Raw genomic sequence first — 19,701 nt, forward strand, 5'->3', positions numbered from 1 at the left:
GCCGCGGCGGGGGCTCCGGCTGGCCGAGGGGCTGTCTGCCGCTCGCCCTGGCTGCGGGGGAAGCCGGGCGGCGGGCCGGGGGCGGGCGCCGCGGCTCTCGTCCCCCCCCCGCGCGCTCCCGGTCCCTCCCTGGGAACAAGCGCTGCCCACCCAAGGAGGCGACCGGCTCCTGCCCCGCTCCCGCTTGCTCACTCGCGCACACATATACTCCGTGCGTGCGCCGCTCTCTCCCTCACTGAAGTCGTGCTTGTGTTTTCAGGTTGCTCGGACCTGAAATCTAAGGGGAAAAGCTCAGCGTTTGCATCTCGGCTCCAGCTGCTGGCGGTGGTAGCGGTGAAGAGGAGAGAGGGGGGCTTTCCTGGAATTCAATGGATCTGAACTTGGAGTCTTTGGATCTCGGCGGTTGTGGAATATCTACATGCTGATCCTCTTTGTTGTGGCACATCTGCTCGTTTGGGGAAACCATCTGAAGACAGCAAGATGTTTCTCACTATCTTGTACTTCGTTTTGCCCTTAGTGGGTAAGTTGCTGGCGTCTGATTTCTCTCTGTACGTCGCTTCATAAAGCAATACATAGGGTTTATGGGATCGGGTGCCTGATGGTTGTCAGTCTATTGTTTGGGCAGAACAGTGAAGTTTCCAGTAGTTTTTACGGCTCTGCCGCACATCATTTAGCCCAGTCTGCATTTCAAGCTCTGGGAGATTATAGAGTTAGGTGCTTGCTTGCGTAGCTTCTTGTTAAATTGGGTTCCCACAAGTTAGAGGGAAACTTTTCATTTTAATAAAATAAGACTGCTCAGGGAGGCTGACACGAGCCAGTTGAAGGATTACATCTTCACCTGAACCTGGCAACCTGCCCGCTTGCAAGCGGTTTGCAGCCGAAACTGGTTTCCTTTCCACAGGAGATGTTTGTTTGCATTTCCATGTGTGTGTGTCTGAGAGAGCGTGACGGGGACACGTTGGAGAGGAGAGGGTTACTGTGATTTGCTTTGTTCTCCTGCAAAAGCATCATACATGGAGAGGAATGGAGGGGAGGGGGTCATAAATTCCACCTGTGAAGATGTATGTGGAATAAGCAAAAATGGGTACAGCTATTAAAAAGTGGCTGACGTAAAAGAACCTAATAACAATCAGTGAGGATACTTATCTCTCTGAGCGGGTTGTTCGTGGATGTAATTGAAATTACAGCAAAGCACTTGCAGAAAGTGAGGCCGAGTATTTAACCCCTCAGTTAAACACCCGAATGGGAAGGTTATTTGCTTCACCAAAGTGGATGTAAGGAACAATGAATGCTTATTTTGTCGGGCACATTAGCTCCTGTGGGTTTTCCTTCCTTTCTGCGTTTTGTCTTAATTCAACCAGAGGGGTTAAAATGTACTGTTCCTGTGGACTTCCACTAAAGTGGATCTGACTGAGACCATGGAAACCCTGTGTGTTTTTCCTAAGGTGTAGCGTGAAGCCCTGAGGTTTGCAAGGTGCTGCCTGTCGGGCTGGCTGCATGTGCTGTGTTAGGAGGTGCCTTGTGCTTCCCAGATGCCTGCCTTGGAGCCCTAGTTAAATCAGCCTCACCCCTCAAAGAGAGTTTGTTGGTTTGTGTCTTCTTCTCTCTGTAGATGTACTTCTGTCCGCAGAAGTGAGCGGGTTGCCTGGAGGGGATCGCCTTGACTGTGTGAAAGCCAGTGATCAGTGTCTCAAGGAGCAGAGCTGTAGTACTAAATACAGGACACTGAGGCAGTGTGTAGCCGGCAAAGAGAGCAACTTCAGCCGGGCGACAGGCCTGGAGGCAAAGGATGAATGCAAAAGCGCCATGGAAGCTCTGAAGCAGAAATCTCTGTACAACTGCCGCTGCAAGAGAGGCATGAAGAAGGAGAAAAACTGCCTGCGCATTTACTGGAGCATGTACCAGAGCTTACAGGGTATGTTGCAAAACACAGGAACATTACACTCCCCTAATGCAATGTGATTTCCCAGCCCATGACATCCGCAGCTAGCTACCGCCACAGAGACTAAACGGAGGGTCTGACCTCATAACTCACATTGTGCTCTTCAGCTGCAAACTGAGGACCTTTCATCCAACTCGGGAACAGCTGCTGCTGCATCTCCTGTTTTGGGGAAATCCACAATACGGGTTTCCTCCAGGGGACCCAGCTGACCTTTCCAAACCAAAGTCAAAGATGAGGGCATTAACAAGTGCAAAAGCTACAAAAAGCAGTCATTTGGAGACATGTTCCTAATAACATTTTGACTCCTTAACTGGAACTCGCCTAACAAGATCACAGGGTGCTGAAACTAGCTCCTTAGCTCTTTGCTAAAAGTTAAATGTAATACAGAGGGGGAGGATTGTTTTAAGAAGTTTATTCTTTCTTTTCCTGTATTTGCCAGCAACATTCCTGGGGCATGCAGAGACAGAAAAAAGAAGTTGGTGCTTCCCAGAGTACGCAGAAGTGCGAGTTAGAAGGGATATGGCGATGATTGGCTTGGGACTTCTGTTCTCATTGATGTCATTGCTGAATTTTCATAGCCTACTGAGAACAGTCAGGTCCTTATGTGAGGTGTATCATTCTGGCCATGTTTTGCATTGTTTAAGAACCTCTGGAGTTGAACATGCAATCCTTCATTTCAATGTGGCCCCCCTTTAACTCTTTGCTGTAGCTGCTTCTGGTTCTATATTGTTCCACTGAAGCCAGCCCTTTCTGTTCATTTATCCTGGCATCAGTTGAAACATTTTAATGAGTTAATATATGTCTTTGTTCCAGCTTTCATAATAAATTACACTACTCTGCTTGGACATTTTCTGCATCATAAATTAATTTCCCTTCCAACAGCATTTTGTTAGGAATGTTTTATTCCAAAGATGCCAGTTTTCAGGTGTTACCTGGGCTGCTTCTCCAAATAAGAGCTCTAATATGAGTGTGAGTGAACAGGAACATCCCTGCTATCGCTTCTCTCCTGCTGGCACGTTAAGATGAAACAGTCCCTGTGATGTTGGAAACTGTCTCTGCAGATCATGACCTTATCCATGGAGGAAGGAGAGAAAATAGTGACAAGGATAAACAACTCGCTGCTTTCAGGTGTTTTCATAAGTTGTGCTTTGAGGAGAAATAGCCCAGCAGATTAAAGTGAAGTACCTTTACTGTTACAGAGTAACTTCATTATAGAGTAGATATAAACAACAAAATCTTGTCCTGAATTCCTGTATAAAAAGAATCCAAATCTTTGTTGTCTTTAGGAAATGATTTGCTTGAAGATTCCCCCTATGAACCAGTTAACAGCAGACTGTCAGACATATTCAGGCTAGCGCCAATTGTATCAGGTAAGCAGATCTAAAGTTCTTTAACTGAAGCATGATTACAATCTGCTGCTTTATAGCTGAGCTATCAGCATTCTTAGCTCATGGAGCAATACTGTTTTAAATAAAAGGAAAAGTTAATGGCTTTCTGGATTTGGTTCATGATATAGTTGCATAAAAAGAAAATACTAATTGGTTTTGAAATAATAACTAAAACTGAAAGAAGGCTTGGCAGGATGGCAATTTGTGTTCTTTTTCAGTCATTCTTGACAATAAACGCTAAATTTTCCTGTAGGTGGCAATCTGATTCCCTGTGTTTCTAATTTACAAATCAGTTCCTTTTTGGGAATATGGTCAGTGCAAGTTACCTCCCATTGACATTAAAAGAGATCAGAAGATAATCTTTCGAATGTTTGCATAAGGGAATGTCTTATAGTTTCATATTTTGAAAAGAAATTTCAGCATTAAGGCTTGTCTTTTCTGGAACTGCTGGCTGCTTAAAGAGCCTATTCACCAGTTCCTTCTCTTTCTCATTTTTCTCTGGAATTTTTTTCTTGTTGTGTGGATGTCTTTCAGAACTTGCTTGGTAATTAGAATATGCTGTTTGTTTTTTGGGAGAACTAAACTAAACTCATTTTGGATGATATTTATTGAAACAATGAATTTTGGGCACTGACAGGCATTACAGATTGGAATTCATATTTTTTATAGTTTCAGAAAGTCTTGTGAGGATGCAGTCTGTACTCAGGACCTTTATTACGTATTTACATAAAAGATTGAACATACACAGTGCAAGTCTGACCATCTTGAACCTTTGGTTAACTGACTTGCTAAAAATGAGCATTACTAGATTGCTCTTTAACAGAAATAAGAAGGAAAGACCAGAGAGAGTGGCTTGACCAATTTTCAGAAGTACTTATGCTTTTTAGGACCCTAAGTCTCACTAAAAGTCAGGTTGTTAAGTATTTAATGGGCCAGATTTTCAGAGATATACAGACACATAAAATGTAGATAACTGTCCACTGGGATTTTCAGAAAGGACTAAGTGATTTAAATAGGTGTTAGATGCCCAGACAGTTTAAAAAATTCTAAGTGCTTAATGCAACTTTAGGTATCTTAATGCCTTTGAAAATCAGCCCCATAGTCACTTTTCAAAATGTGACTTCAGATCCAAATCACATACATCTTTTGAACGCATTATCTTAGATTGGTGAGCAAGTCTGTTGGGAACAGTGGAGAAAAAAGATTGATTTCTGAAGAAATGTTGTATTTTATTTTATTACTTAAAAAACCCTTACAACCCAACTCTATACAAAACCAAGCAAAAAGAATGCAGAAGAGTTCCATGGTGTTTTCTTAAAGTTTACAGTCAGTCTTTCCAGGACCAAATTCTAAGCTACCTTAACAGTGCTGTGGTCATGGAAATACCTTATGTATGCTCTACCTTTCTGTTATTTTTTTCCTAGATTCCTCATTTACTGGCAAAGTGGTTATCTTAAAATGCAATATTTTTTTCCACCTGTTCTGTGCAACAATTAAATAATACATACTGTTCAACAAGTGCAGTCATTCCTACCACTTAGGATACTGGTGTATAGGTTAGGACTGATTCTGTGTTACTAGTGCACCCCAAATTACTGTTCACTTTGATGGAAGCTTTAGGTTTACAGGGATTGCAGGTTTAGACTCACAGACAGCAATAAACTGAAGTTGTAATATAGAGGAAAATGACCAGTATTTGGAAGTAGTATTATTTAAAAGAAAAAGTCATTAGCAAAGGCATTTTTCCTGTTATCGTCATGGTTACTACTGTGTGTTACATTCTTTAAAGCTGCCTAGACTTAGTTTTTTGCAAGGATCTGCAAGTACCCCAAACAGTGGAACTTTACAAGATTTTTATATCTTGATCTGAAAAAAAAAAAATTGTACAAGCAGTGTTGGCAGGGGTTTCATAACTGCTCTTCTGCTAATACGGTCATTGCTGTTTATAAATGTTGCTACAGTATTCACTCATTAAAGTTACTTGAGTGTAATTAAAAGCAGAGATTAACCCTTGCATCTCATAAAGGATATTCTATGGTACTGTATGACTTAGTATATATCAAGCCTAATCTTTCTGCTATATTTTGTATTTATTTTGAAACAGTATAAAAAATCACAGTAATTTTCTTTTATGGTACATGGAGAGGAAAAAGAGTTTGGCTAAGATAACTGGTCTGTATGCTACGTGTAGCATACATAAGTCTAAGAAATGGAGGACAGTTTTTAAAAGCAGTTAATGTTGGTCTAGTTCTTTACTGAAAGATGTTGAAAGTTGCATCCTTTAATGAAATATCATACCACTTTCTCATTACTTGCTCAAATATCAATAATATATTGACTTAAAACAAAACTCAGGAATACATTGCTAAACCTGTTGCTGAGCTTGTCAGTATTTGCATTTCAATCTCTATTAAATTTGCAGGGAAAGTGCGATGAAAAAAAGTGACAGCTAAAATGGGAATGTGAGTTCCGTGTTTGATTTACTTGTGATAATGTATCCTGTGTATTCAAGGCCTAGTCTTCCTTCCTTTCCATCTACACTTTAAGCCCATAATTCAGCTCCTTCTTTAAAGTTAGTTTTTGGATACCTCCCCTTGCCAAATCCAGGACTGTGAGCCTTTCCTAGTTGAAGGATAGGATGTCTTTTTTTCATGTGGGGGGGACATATGTATGTCTGATTTTTCTTTAGAAGTATTGTGTCTGATGTGGAGCTTCTGCCTCCAGGTTTTGAATTTCGTGCTAGGAGATAGCTCTTGAAATTACTGAAGACCTGCCGGTGTGTTTCTGATAGCAGCAGATTTGAGCTAGATATGCTGATGTAAAGATTTTGCGAAAACAGCCATTCCTGCTTAAACCTTACCTACTTTTGAGAGGTGAAAACACTTTAATGCCTTTAACTTCCATCACAACTACAGTAAACACAAAATCTTTTGACTGGATTTTAGAGGTGAATTTCACACCAAATACTTCAGATACTTCAGTTAGTTTGTCACTTGTTAAAGCTATCTAAAGCTTTTTACTACATGGGGAACAGTCTGCCTCTTAAATTTGTATTGTATTTGACATTGCACTTTGCAACTGGAAGGTATTCTATTGTTTTGGTATCAACTGATACAGTGCAGTAGTCATTTCCATACAAGATAAGAAAATATCTTGTTTGAAAATTATAGTTTCATGTGTGCAGAAATATTTACAAAATAAATGTTTCTGAGATATCTTATCCATTTCAACACAGAATGGAGAGCCACTAAAGCAGACTAAAATACCTTAAGCCATATCTGTGAAGTGGTGTGAATAGAAAAATTAATAGTAAAAAGAAGTATAGACTATTTAGATCTACTTATTTAGGATGACCTAATGCTATCCATCCATGGATTTGTTTTTAAGTTGACTAGTTAATCACAAGATAATTATACCATTGTTCTTTTTTTTCTTTTTTTTTTTTTTACTTTTGTGTCTATTATATTTGGACATAATCTTGAATAGCATGCTACTTTAAATCAGAAATTTCTTAAAACATGAAGGATTTGCTGGTAATCTGTGGAGAATTGGTTACATGCTGCTAGTTACATCTTGTTTCTAATTGTTAAATTGCAAGACAGCTAGAAATTAATTATTTTATCAATATGTCTTTTTAATGTAGTAAATTTTTTTTTCAAAGTTAATGTTGTATCATCAACAAATAAGAGAGAGACTGGCTGGTATAGTTATATGTCAAAGGGAGTTTTCCCCTATTCTGTCTTTCATGTCAGAGGCTGTTTACTCTGTAAAAACCCTGGGAATCTTCAGTTGCAGATATCTGGAAGTTTGTATTTAGAGAAGGGTAAATTTCTTAATTAAAAAGAAGAGTTTAGTAGACAGCACGTAGGAGTTCTACTGGAGTGCATAATTCCATGCTGGAACAATGTAAATAGCACTGCATATGAAGTTAGTGTGTTTGCTTCGCATACCGAATGAGCTACAAGTACAAATACAAATAATTATGGTCAGTAAGATGGTCTTCTATTGTATTTTAAAAATTAAGATTATAAAAAAGATAACAGTGCTGGAATTCTCAGAAGGGTGTGTGTGTTGGTGACACTTAAATTTGGCAGTCTCATACACACTGTTTTTGGTATTTAAGGATTTTGTAGTGATTGGTCTGGGTCACCTTCTAGGATCTCTACATTGTTCAGAAGGAAAGAGTGAATCAGTAGTTTTCCCCCTTCTGCCACTGAGCTATTAGAAATCTTGTGGGCATCCCGTATTGTTGGGTTGCACAATTAAGAAAATTGGTACTGAGAAAGAATGAACTCCAGTACTCAAACATTTCTCCAGCTTTGGCAGAATTTTGTGTTGGGAGAATTTCTCCTTCTCCAGCATAAAGCCTGCTCTGAGTATTGGCAGCTATTCGGGATCCTCCCCCTTATTTATCCTTCCCAGAGATGGACTGGAGACCTCACAGGGAATGGACTGGAAGTGTTTCCTTTGGAAGAGGTGCTAGCAGCAGAGGCAAGGAAGGAAGGCTGGGCTTTTCATAATGAATTCCCAGAATCCAGAGAAATGGAGATTGCTTGTTTTTGTGCTTAAGGCCTCATGCTCATCCCTGCTCTTTCTACTAGTCCTGTTAAGTAGGAGATGGAGAACTAGAAAACGATCTCATAGTGAATTTGTTTTTACCCAAACTTTCATTACCCTGAAATTCTTTTAATCAAGAAATGAATATGGTTCCCCAATTCATTTGTGCAATTCTTGTACTGATGTAAGAATTGAGGTCAGGGTGGCAGGTATTTGAATCTTTAATGATCATTTGCTCCTTTTTCCCCACGTGGTGAATTACTTTTTTTATTTTTCTTAATTGAATCCATATGGAGCCTTTTTTTCTTTCTTTTTTTTTTTTTAATCAAAAAGATAAGTTAGCATCTCTGCCCTAGCCAACAGATCACTGCTTTTTCCTCTTGGGGTTTGTGGTATGTGAATTAGTGGCTTCTCCCATGAATTAATACTGAATGACATCCCCTATTCCTACAGCTTGAGGCCTCTAATCCTAGGTCTATTCCGAAGTATATGTATATATTCCAAATACTACATACTTTTCTAATTTAACATTATGCCTTTTTCAGACATTTTGTAAGAATATTTGATATGCCACATTTCTACAAAGGCAAATTAATTTATGAAATATTATTAAAATGTTGATTTCTCTTAGCAATTTAAAATGCTCCTTTTAGCTCCTATTTTTCATATTGTTGCATTTTTTTAAATTTCAGAAAAAGAGACATTTCGTTTTAGTTACCTTGCACATTCACCCTATTTCATAAACAATAAACCAGATGCTATTAAGTTAATAGGAGTCTTGCAATCTGATTCTGTTCCCACTGAAGTAAGCATAACACATCAACATTTTTTTTTTTATTTGATTAGGGTGTATTCTGTTTCCTGTTGTAATTTTTTTTGGCTTAGTTCTGATTTTTCAGATATGTGCTTGAGCCTTTTGGTATCAGAAGAGTAAAAACAAATTGTTATTTTGCCCACACTAGATTGTCACATGCACAGGTATATTTTCCTTTGTAAGATAATATGTGTATTAATCAGAGTAATCGTTCCTGGACCAATCTGTTACAGTTTTTACAATGATAAATCTAAACTAACTCTTTTGTCTTTTGTCTCCAGTGAAAATTTGGGACCCTTTGCCTATGGCAAGAAAAGAAGCAGGCGTCTAGTTTAGATGCATTTAACAAAATGAAAATAGTTTGACAAAATAGTATGAGTGTGTACAATGCTTGTGCTCTGTGACATTTCTTCCTGCATATTTTCTTTGCAGCGACAACTAGGCTAGCTGCCCGTCAGATAACAAGTTATCAAGGGTGCATAGATACTAGTTGCTGATTTCCACTTCTGCTTTTACATAATCAGATTGGACTTCACACAAAAGCAATCACTTTGGTGACTGTTGGCTTGCTGGAGGTCTCTGAATTTCCTGTTTTCTGCATTTCTGGAAGCTTGATCTGATTATGAGGGGAAATAAGCACCTTGCTGAAGTAACTGATTGACCAGTTTATAAAAGCAGTGCATATTCACTTTAATTTCAGGAGGAACATGAAAGGCCTTTAAACACCAGCTAGGAATATGAAAATAACTTAAACTTGTTCCATATTTCTTGGTGAGATTACTGGAACTTTTTGCTAATTACTTTGCTTGAAGATCTGTAAGACAGAAGAAAAGGTCTCTGTTCCTCAAGTCTCAATGCACAGCTTTGGGTGAAGGTAGAGTTTCTGCTTGTCCCAGTAGTCTATCTAGGCACGGCTTGCCAACCCGTTTCAACATGAGAGATAAGATGAAATCCATTTTATGGAAGGAAGGAATATCTGCTGATATAACACAGAGCATTTATGCATGAAAATTCAGCGTCTCCTTAAAATGCTGGGAGCAGTTAGAATACTTAAGAGTCTCAAAGGAAACTCAGAGGAGAGCAGTGTTTTCTTGCAGCCTCAAAGAAAAGTATTGGGGCATGACTAGTTGAATAAACATGGCCAGGCATTTTGCATTCACTATATAGTATACAAATCAAATCAAATCATCTTTTTGTCTAGAGAAGCATCTTTTCAGGAGAGGGGAATTGCCATCCCTTTAATAAGTACATACCCAGGAAAGGCTCAGCTGTAGTGTGGTGCACCATGTGTTGAATGGATAAATTTGTATGCTCTTTTGAGTAGCAAATTGTATATCCTTTTGTTTATCATTACAGGCCTCCTTTATGGTTTCCATAAGTGCCATGCTTGTTCATATCAAGTAGGACCAAAAGCATGCAGGCATTCCTAGTGATATCAGTGGAATTACTTGGAGAGTTTGGATACTTGCTAGTCACTGTGAGGAGGGAAGTACAATCTGGTTACAAAATTTGCGTAATACAGCTATTTCAAGGACTTCACTAGCAGAAACAATCATGGACTGCAGGGGGACCTTAGGAACATACAGCTCACCAAGAAGTTCAGCTTTTTGTATCTACACGCTCTGCTGTGTTGCAGGGGTAAGCCGGTGGACACTGCAGCCCCATGAGCAGGCTGGCTGAAGACATGACAAGAGTGAGAGAAAAAGCGTATGCTTCCTGTGACATAGTTTAGTTGCAATGTGAGCGTCCTGTTGGGAATACTCCAGTGATAAAGGTGATGTGAGGCGTGGTGTAGAAGCGAAACCTGCACTTGTTAGGCATATTGCTGTGGCAGTCTTCTTCAGAGGGCTCCTGAAGTGCCTTGTCCATAAGTTGTATCCCCTGGTGAAATGCAAAGAGAACAGTGCCAAAAAGAGCAGCATCCTGCAGCTCTCTGTCTCCTGATGGCACAGCAAGGTGCAATTTATGGCAAGTGATTTCACTCTCACTGTTTACGTTTTAAAATATTTTAAAACTTTATAACCCTGCTTATGTTTGACACTCAAGGATAACTTTGATGGTGTTGGAAGAGCCTGTGTTATCTGTCAGGAGTTGACAATATGCTAAAAATGCTAAGAGTAAAGTGCCTGTGTTTGATGAAAAGAAATAAGAATTTCTGAATCATAGGGCAGAACTTATTTGTGGCAAGGATCCAGTATTTCTTATTTTAACCTGTATATTACTTTATTTTAACCTTAGGAAGGAATGTGTTTACAGCTCTGATTTTAGAAATATAAGTAATCATTTTTGTTTATGAAACTAATTCTGTAATTCATTTTATATTAGTATTTTGGTCTTACTTTGACATTGTATTTTCTGTGGATGAAACTAATGCAGCAGCAATGCAGTCGGTATAGTTAGAACATTAACACAATTAAGTTATTTTCTGAGTAGTTCTTTAGTTATTATCATGCATTGAAAAGAATTTCTATATATGCCAGGTTATAGTCCTGTACAGTCTGCACTCAACCTAAAATTTAACATGAGAGATGCATGACACAAAGTAATGGCATAGAGATAGCTCTTCCTGCCTGGAAATTTGCAGAAATGATGGGTTGTAAAGAGAGTTGAAGATATCAAACAATTTGAATAGAAACCCATAAATAAAGATGAATTTCTGCATTCACTGGTTATATGATTTTTATCACTGTCTGGTGTCCATAAAATGCATCTTCTCATTAAAGTTTTGTCGTGCAGCTGATAAGGTTCAAAAGTATTCATGCTTCCACACTCTCCCTTTTAAATTCTGAACCCTAAATTCAGTACTAAAACTCAGTTGAGCAAAACTGAAAGTCACTGTTTCCCTTTTCCTCCTCCACAGGAGACAGTATCATGTTTCTCCCCATTCTCCAGTCCCACAGCCTCCAGGCCACTGTTGACATTTACCCCTGACAGTCAGGCTATTGCTAACCACTGTCACTTCCTGGAGCAACTAACCAAAACTCATTCCTGCCTTTGCATACCTTTCCTATATATTGTCATGTCTTTTATGCATATTAGTACTCCCTCAGACATTCCGGAGTTTTCTGCTCCATCTGAACCAGATGCCTCCACCAAATCTCCTTCCTTTCTGTAAGGCTTCCCATTTCCTTTTCTGTTGCTTCAGCATAGAGCAGTTCTACTTGCCACCTCAGCCACTCTTCAGAAATCTGACTGTAGTTCTTCCCTTTCCTTCTGATGATAGGCTTCTCTTTGCTCTCCTGTCTGATTTCTTTGCCCTGTAGTCCTCCTCTTCCCTTCTCCCTCCTCCCTACTTTCTCTCTTTCTCTGTCCCCCTAATGCCTCCATCCTCCATCATCTGGTACCTTGGGTGGTGCAATGCGTCCTCTCTTCCTTCAAAGCTTTTCTTAAACTCTCCACTTTTTCCATCATTCGCCAAGTGATTCTCTCACTCTCTATATAAAGAGTTTGAAATGTGATTTAATAAAAGAAATTGCTCCTGAATAATGGAGCTAATATATCCAGGTTTCCTATTAATTTGAGTCCTCCATCTCCTGGATGCCCCCCTGCTCTTGGCACAGACAGAGCTCCTTTTTCCTTTCTCTGTACCATGTTCTCTCCATAGATACTTCTCCCTTTGCTTTCCCTAAATTCTGTCCCATATCACTTACCTGTTCGGGGCAGCACATGCTGTGACTGGTTCAGGGTTGCACATGTGCTGGTGACCGTATATGCGTGTGCTGGCTGCCTGGCGCCTGCTCCCTCCTGGAATGGCTCAGTGCCAGAGTGATACCTGCCTTTTCTTCAGTAGGCACATTCATTTGGGTCTCACTCAGTTATGCAAAACTGCAGTTTTTCATGAAATCTGCAAGAACTTCATATTCATTCTTCTGTCAAATTTGCCTATGTCATATAGATTAAAAACTTGTTGAGAGCTGTAGGGGTTTGGAGGTGAGACTAATATTAAACTTACCTACGTTTTCTTGGAAAAATTAGGATTAAAAAAACAAATATTTCTATCATATCACTAAATGCTAGACTATGACATATCTCATCTTATTCTAGTCTAACAGAACATGTAATGTATTGTGGATGTGATAAAAATAAACATGCAGCAGGCTTGAAAAATACAGATAATTGAGTACAGTTCATGGCTGGCAGATAACTGAGTATCTCGGGATTCTCAAAATGGGAAATAATTCTTCCGTTTAGGTTAGTTAATGTGAAGATTCTTTATTCAGATTTAGAAATTAAACAAGAAATAAAGGATCTGTCCAAAAGCTGTTGTGTATTAACAGATATGTTGCATTTTAGTTATTTGCATACTACCACATCATATTTGCAAATGACATTGCAGTTTATTTAGAGTCATCTTCTTTCCTAGATAGAATATTTTTAGGATTACTGTTTAAATTTTACTGATTTTTTTTTCAGGGGGGGGAAAGGCCATAAATTAAAAAAAAACCAAGAAAGGCAATACCAGCTTTTGATAGTAATTTCAAAGAATTCATGTCCAAATTCCACTTGCAAATAGAGTGGAATCTATTCTGCACAGCAGAGGCTTTGCATTAATGAACATTTAAGTAGCAGATTAAAATGTCTGTTTAAAAAATAGGTTCGTATTATGTAATAACACAAATCTAGGCTACTAATAACAGTGAAGATAATTTTATTGAGCAGATTAAGTGCAATTAAATCTCAGCTACAGAATACTTAAATACAATACTGTAGCAAAACCCAGTCCCTGTAGCTTTACTTGTCTTCCTTCCCACCCACAGGATCAGCACCTGACAACACAGTAAATTATCATTTTTATTGTTGTTCATTTTTATGGCCATGGGAATGTACATCATGTTATCCATTAGGACCCAGACAAAGAAGTCTTCTACACATGCACAATCATGAAACAAGACATGATTGAAGAGAGCAAGGTGCCAGCATTATATGAAGTTCTATTATAAATTGATAAATCTGCTTGTCAGATTTCTTTAAAGGATTGTGTAGATAAGGACTACCTACAGTATTCCCATATGAAAAGTCCTGCCTTTTGTAATAAATCCATATAGACTGAGAAAATGTGTCACTTCTTTCTCTGATAGTCTATTTAGTTAATTTTAGTTTCTAAATAGTGAAATGGAGACACTAAAACTTGCAGTGTTCCAATAACACTTATGACCTGATGAAGTCAACTTCTTTGATCCTTCCAGAGGTCAAATAGTGTGTGTTTCTAAGCAAACATTCCCCAAGGCTGATGATGTGTGAGATGTCTATTCCTGTTGCCAAATGTCCCACCTTCACAGTAGAAAATTAAAGGAGAATTGCAAAGAAGTGTGGTGTGTTAAAGTGTATTTAATTTTGTCTATGAATTGGTGTTAGAATTGTTGGACACAGGGTGCATTTGTTTTTTTTTAATTTTTGCACAGTTTAAAAATGTCTAGACAGCTCTCTCCTGGGTTGGGTGAAAAGTGAGTATTTTAACTCTTAACTGCAGTAATGTTTAGGCAGAAAGGCCTACAATACTTTTAAATTAAGGAAACAGAAATTTATTTAAATTTGACTTGGAGCTCCAGTTAGCTTTTTAGTACGTTTCTGTGTACAGCTGAACATATCTTTTTACCTCACCATGCCCTTGGCCTTTCCCCAAGACCCATGGGAAGATTAAAAAGTACAGATGAGAGTAAATTTAGAATTTACCTATTTTAAGAAAGATGGTACTAAAGAAAAATGCCTTAGCTGTCCTTAAAATGGTATTAAGCTTTCATTCCCACAACATGTCTGGCACAAGCTCAGTAAAGCAACCTATACTGCAGGGCTCTAGTACTCCTAGAAACGAGAGGGTAGTTCATTTTTCATTCCCCACTCAATCCTTGACCTCCTTGCAGAAGCTGCCAACAAAGGTGACAATTATAATGATGATTTCTGTAGCTCGGATATCTATCCCTTCACGTGTGCTCCCTGACTTGTTCCGTGTAGTTCACTGTACAGCTGTATAAATACTTTTGGTGATTACCCTCTTGGACTGTATTTGAACAAGCGACTAAAAGGTGAAGTTGTCCATATATTAAAGACATCATTAATGGCACAACCACAGCCATAAACGGTGGATAATTGTGATGGGTGGGTTTTATTTATTTATTTATTTATTCCAAAATGTGTCAGTGTCTGGGCATCCTTTACAGGGATATTCCTGAAAACAGATGACTGTGATATGCACTCTATGCAGCCACTCTGCAGTCTTCTTAATTATCCACTTAAAATTATTCACTTAACAAGACAAAGAATAGTTGCACTTGTGAAGTTGTCATATTTAGTGCTGTACTGCATTGCTGTGCAATAATTATGCAGTCTGATACTAGCTTTCATTTATGCTAACTGGAAGTAAACTTATAATTCCTCATATTATTAAGAAGAGACTTATTCACCTTCCTTTTGGTCCTGCTTTAGGGAGAAAATGTCCTTGTAAAAATCTTATCCATACCAATACTTTGCAAACCTAAGAAAACAAGAAATATTACTCTAGTTTGCCTTTCAAAATTGTATTTGTAGCATTGCAACTGTATATACTGCTTTTCCTTATTATTTAAATGAATTTGGCAATTTAAATATGTATTTAATCCTACACAGAACATAATAAAAGCAAAATCATATCTAAAAGGTAATCAATAAGTGGCTATACCTAGGACAGTAACTTGAGGCAAAAGAAGTTGATTTCATAACTGACAGTCTTTTCTCTAAAGCTGTTCTCAGTAGGATCTTCAGAAAACAATCACAGGTTTCTGTAATGCGGGCAGTATGCAGTATCTGGTCTAGACTGTGGACAGAAATGTAATTTACAAGTTACAGAATGAATTATGTTGCTCAGAAAGGAATAAAATAGAGCAAATAGTTAGCTCCCCTTGAGCAGTAATATGTGCTAATTGAAGGACGCAGGATTGCTTTGTAAGAATCAATATTCAAGCTTGTAGAATACTTAAAGTGACTAGTTTCTGTCTTTAGCAAGAATGAGAAATATAATAAATGATTATGGACCTGGACTGTGGTGAAAAGGAGCTACTACCCATTACAGCTATCAGAATGGGAGACATGTAAAGAGCTGCTTGTAACAGATAGCTCCTGTATCTACATAGCAGGTTGTACTTCTGTGGTTTAGGGTGTCACTGATAGATGAGGGTGACAATTCATAGTGTTCCTCAGAGTGCATGCTACATGTTGAACAAGATCAGAGACTCAAGGAGCATATCAGGGAGAATTAAGGTTTATTACTTTATCCTTCCTCAGGGTTTTCAGCATTTTAAAAGGATTTATATTATATGAAATATGTTTAAATTCAGAAAACCTTGGTATTTCAGAGTGATACTTTACAAATCATCTTTTTCCCCAGATCTTAGTTGAGATCAGTGAGCCAGTTCTGGGTAGTAACTTTCTGTTGTGTGACAATACAATAACAGAAAAGTGTTTTTGTAAAACTCTAGAAATTAGTATGTGTATTAGGCATGTTTTATTAGAAATTAGAACAGGAAAGCTAGAAGGGTTTTTTAAAGGTCTTAATTTCTCAAATGCATAATATTTGGGTGCAGTAAATGTATTAATTTGAACTATTTGTTTTTAGAGAGTGGCAAAAGTAATAAAATACTCACTTCTGTAAATCACCTTACAGCTATTTAAAAGACCAGGTTTTGGCCAACTGCCAAAAAAATATTTCGGCATAGGAGAAAGCTTCTTTGAGATACTTTTACCACTGGGGGACTCCTGCTGTTCACTTTTGTTCTGTACAGTATGGAGTACCTCTAATTTGCTTTAACTGCTTGAGGGTGGAGGGTGTGCTCATGGTGGAAGAGGTGGAACTAACATATTTGTCATAGAGGATCATGTTAGTTTTATGTGGCAAATGGAGTGTTTATCTGTTTCGTATTATAACACCCAAATGTTAGCATAGCTTTCTAGAAGTCGCACAGTTTTGTAGAAGATAAGGCTGAGTTCATTTTTTTGTTAGTGTTATCCTTTGTCATTTTAAGATCTCAGTGAATAAGTGCTGGCAGGACTCAAGCTTTTTTCATATTAAATATAAAAGCTAAGCTAATGTATATTTGGCAAACAGAAGCACTTGGAGGTCAGGAAACTTATGACTTTAGCTTTTCCTCTTTTGTACAATTCCCATCTGACACAGACTTGAAATTACAGTCAAACACTCCTTTTCCAGTATATGATATGACTTAATGTTGTACCAGTGTCTAAGATCACCTTTGCTGATGTATTTAAAATCTGACTAATACATATATTAAAGAAGTCAAAGTTAAGGTACAAAGACATCTCCATTTCTGGGCCCATCTGACTGAAAAGTTTCTTCTTATAAATCCTTCAACAAGAGCTTACTAGAAGGAAGGTTAGGAGGCTTATTTTTATAAACTTCCAGATCTTTCCCCCCAAATCGCGCTTTTCCATTCGAACAGGTGTGGTTATCCCAATATCCTGACTGTAGTTTACTTTGGTCATTCTGTGAGACTATATTTTTCTAACTGTTAGGAGTTTTCAAAACCTTTACAGTTGGTATCAGCAGGGTCACCGTTTATTTCATAGTGCTTTTTGGAAAGGCCCATACAGACGAGGTATATGTGTGTAAGTACATACCTGTTTATGCATCTGAACAGCAGTTTTCAATTTGTGAAGACCTAAATCTCCCCATCTGTAATACAGTGTGGTATCCTTATACCATAGGATGTTAGGTCAGCATGTTTTTAAAGATACCTATAATAGGGGTAGGCCAAATATTCTCAAAGCAGTGTTTGTCTCAGTTGGATTGCTAGCTGTATCAGGGTTTATTTCGTTGTACTAATTCTTCTATCCTCACCTGGTGCATCACAGTGAAATGAGTTCAAAGGTGTTAGCAGGAAACGACTACAAAGTCCCTATGTCACATCTGGCTTTCAGAGCCCATTTATTTTATTAAAGTTAATAAAATGAATCATACTTCAGATAGACAATCTGGCCGCCTTTATTTAATAAGACAATCAAAAAAGAACCAAGTTACATTTCCTTAATAAGGAAAATCTGTCTTCTGCTGTTTAGAGAATGTATCCTGTGATGACTGTCATACAGTATTAATTTTTACACTGTACTTACAATTTAAATAGCTTATCTCTAGCACTTTCTTTTCTTCACTGGTGACTAGCAAATGTTGAATAATCAATGGAAATTTTTAAAACTGGAAAAATGGAAACTTTTAAAAGAGATAACATCTGAATGAGGCAGAGGAATAGAAGGAAGGAAGGCAACATTTTTTACTTGAATAAAACTAAAGAGTTTGTCAAACTGTAAACTGGAGAGTTTCAGCTAGTGTAAAAGATTAATTTAAGCAGACAATCCACTGATCATTTTCTGTTCTACTTCAATGTGTATCAAAAAGCCGTTCCATTAGGTACCAAAGCTCAGAGCTGACAACATCTTCCTAGAGGAGAATGTATAATGCCTCTGATGTTGAAGAGAAAGAAATGACCACTTTGTTTTCTAACATGGTGTAATTACGTAAACTTTGGTATGGTGTTGTATTCTAATAATCCTAACATGTAATGAAGCGTAAACATTATTCTGATTGTTGCTATTGTCACTAGTTGTGAACTGGCCACTAACAGAAAACTTAGAGATATGTTACTGGGAAGTGCAGTTTCACGGAGACCAGTCTAATTGCAGTAGCCATTTTCCAAGGAAAATGGTAATCCTTAAGCACACTTGACAGAGGAAGAAAAGTGATATTTGCATGCTTAAACTTGTGGTATTTCATTAGGGCACACAGTTCTGTGAAGAATACATGTTGCAATAATTATAGCAGTATGTCAGTTACTTTTAATTACAGAATTTTTTAAATGTCCAGGTGAGATGAGATCCTGTGAAATTGGCTTCTCATTAGTTTTTAGTTCATATACGGTGGAAACACTGGGGAAGAACAGATTTTGTGTTATTTTGTCTCTGCATCTGGAAATATATGTTTTTTTAATCTAGAAAAGCCATATTCGTAGCACTAAATTATGACAAATATTTACTGTAGGCCATGTTTTATACTTAACCACAGAGAAGTACTTTCTCTTAGTCATAGAATAGCCATTTACCCTCTGTTCTTAAGGTCTCTTTGAGTACTGTAGGCCCTCAGTTACAATGAGTCTCCAGTTGTTTTCCATCAGAATTAGATCAGGACCAACTTCGCTGGACCAGATTTTCAGTCCTTCCTCAGGCAAAATTTTTGTTAAGATCAAAGGAAACTTTCCCAAGCAAGCTGCAGAATATAGCCACTGTCAACAATGTTGCTTCTTTGTTGAGTGTATCCTACATTGCTGAAGCACCTTGTCTGTGTGACCTCAAGGTCATTTGATTAATTGCATCTTTTGGAACTCTATGTGTGTGTGTTGTGCCTGCTTTATTCACACATGAAATGGATATGGCAATTACCATCTCTCAAGTTACGTGAGGAAAGAGTTTACCCTCTCTGGTATTTTTCCTAAGCTCCATAACATTAAAAAAAAATTTTTTTATGCCTTTAGTCTGATACTCAATTTTATTTTTGATTGGTCATAAAAAATACAGATTAAAAGCCTTTGGAGCTTTTAATGTGGGCTTTCATGCCGTAGTCTGATGTCTCTGATAGATAACCCTAAAGAGATTTCTTCCACAAAATCGGACACTTTCTTGATAAATATTTTGTTACTACCACTATTGCTTCTCTGCTTGGAGCAACCAGGTAAGGATATCCAGAGTCAGGAAAATTCCATGCAAGGACAAGAGATTTTCCATATGAACAGCTCTTGATATTGAAGATCTGCAATTATTTACAACACAGGATGTTTCATACCCTCTCTCACACTGATCAAAGTTCTTGTGATAGTAACGTTTGTGTGTCTCTGTTCAATACTTTACCTTCTGATCTTCTATCTCATACTGCTGAAAGTTCTTGAAGACCCAGAACACGTACCTTTTAGTGACAAAATATGCTTTCTTGTGGCACTTCAACATCCTGTTTCTGAAGCTCATCA

General features: G+C 38.0%; 1 protein-coding gene across 1 annotated transcript in view; it reads left to right on the forward strand.

Moving 5' to 3' along the window:
* GFRA1 (GDNF family receptor alpha 1) overlaps positions 1 to 19,701 on the forward strand; it is a 147,641-nt gene that overhangs the window by 5,193 nt on the left and 122,747 nt on the right. Inside the window, exons 2-4 of the mRNA XM_026069828.1 lie at positions 444 to 520; positions 1,613 to 1,915; positions 3,229 to 3,312. Of these exons, the coding sequence (XP_025925613.1) occupies positions 481 to 520; positions 1,613 to 1,915; positions 3,229 to 3,312 (427 nt within the window). The 5' untranslated portion in view covers positions 444 to 480. The remainder of the gene's footprint in view (positions 1 to 443; positions 521 to 1,612; positions 1,916 to 3,228; positions 3,313 to 19,701) is intronic.

This window comes from Apteryx rowi, unplaced genomic scaffold (genome assembly GCF_003343035.1).
Source record: "Apteryx rowi isolate R43461 unplaced genomic scaffold, aptRow1 scaffold_3, whole genome shotgun sequence".
Lineage (NCBI taxonomy): Eukaryota > Metazoa > Chordata > Aves > Apterygiformes > Apterygidae > Apteryx > Apteryx rowi.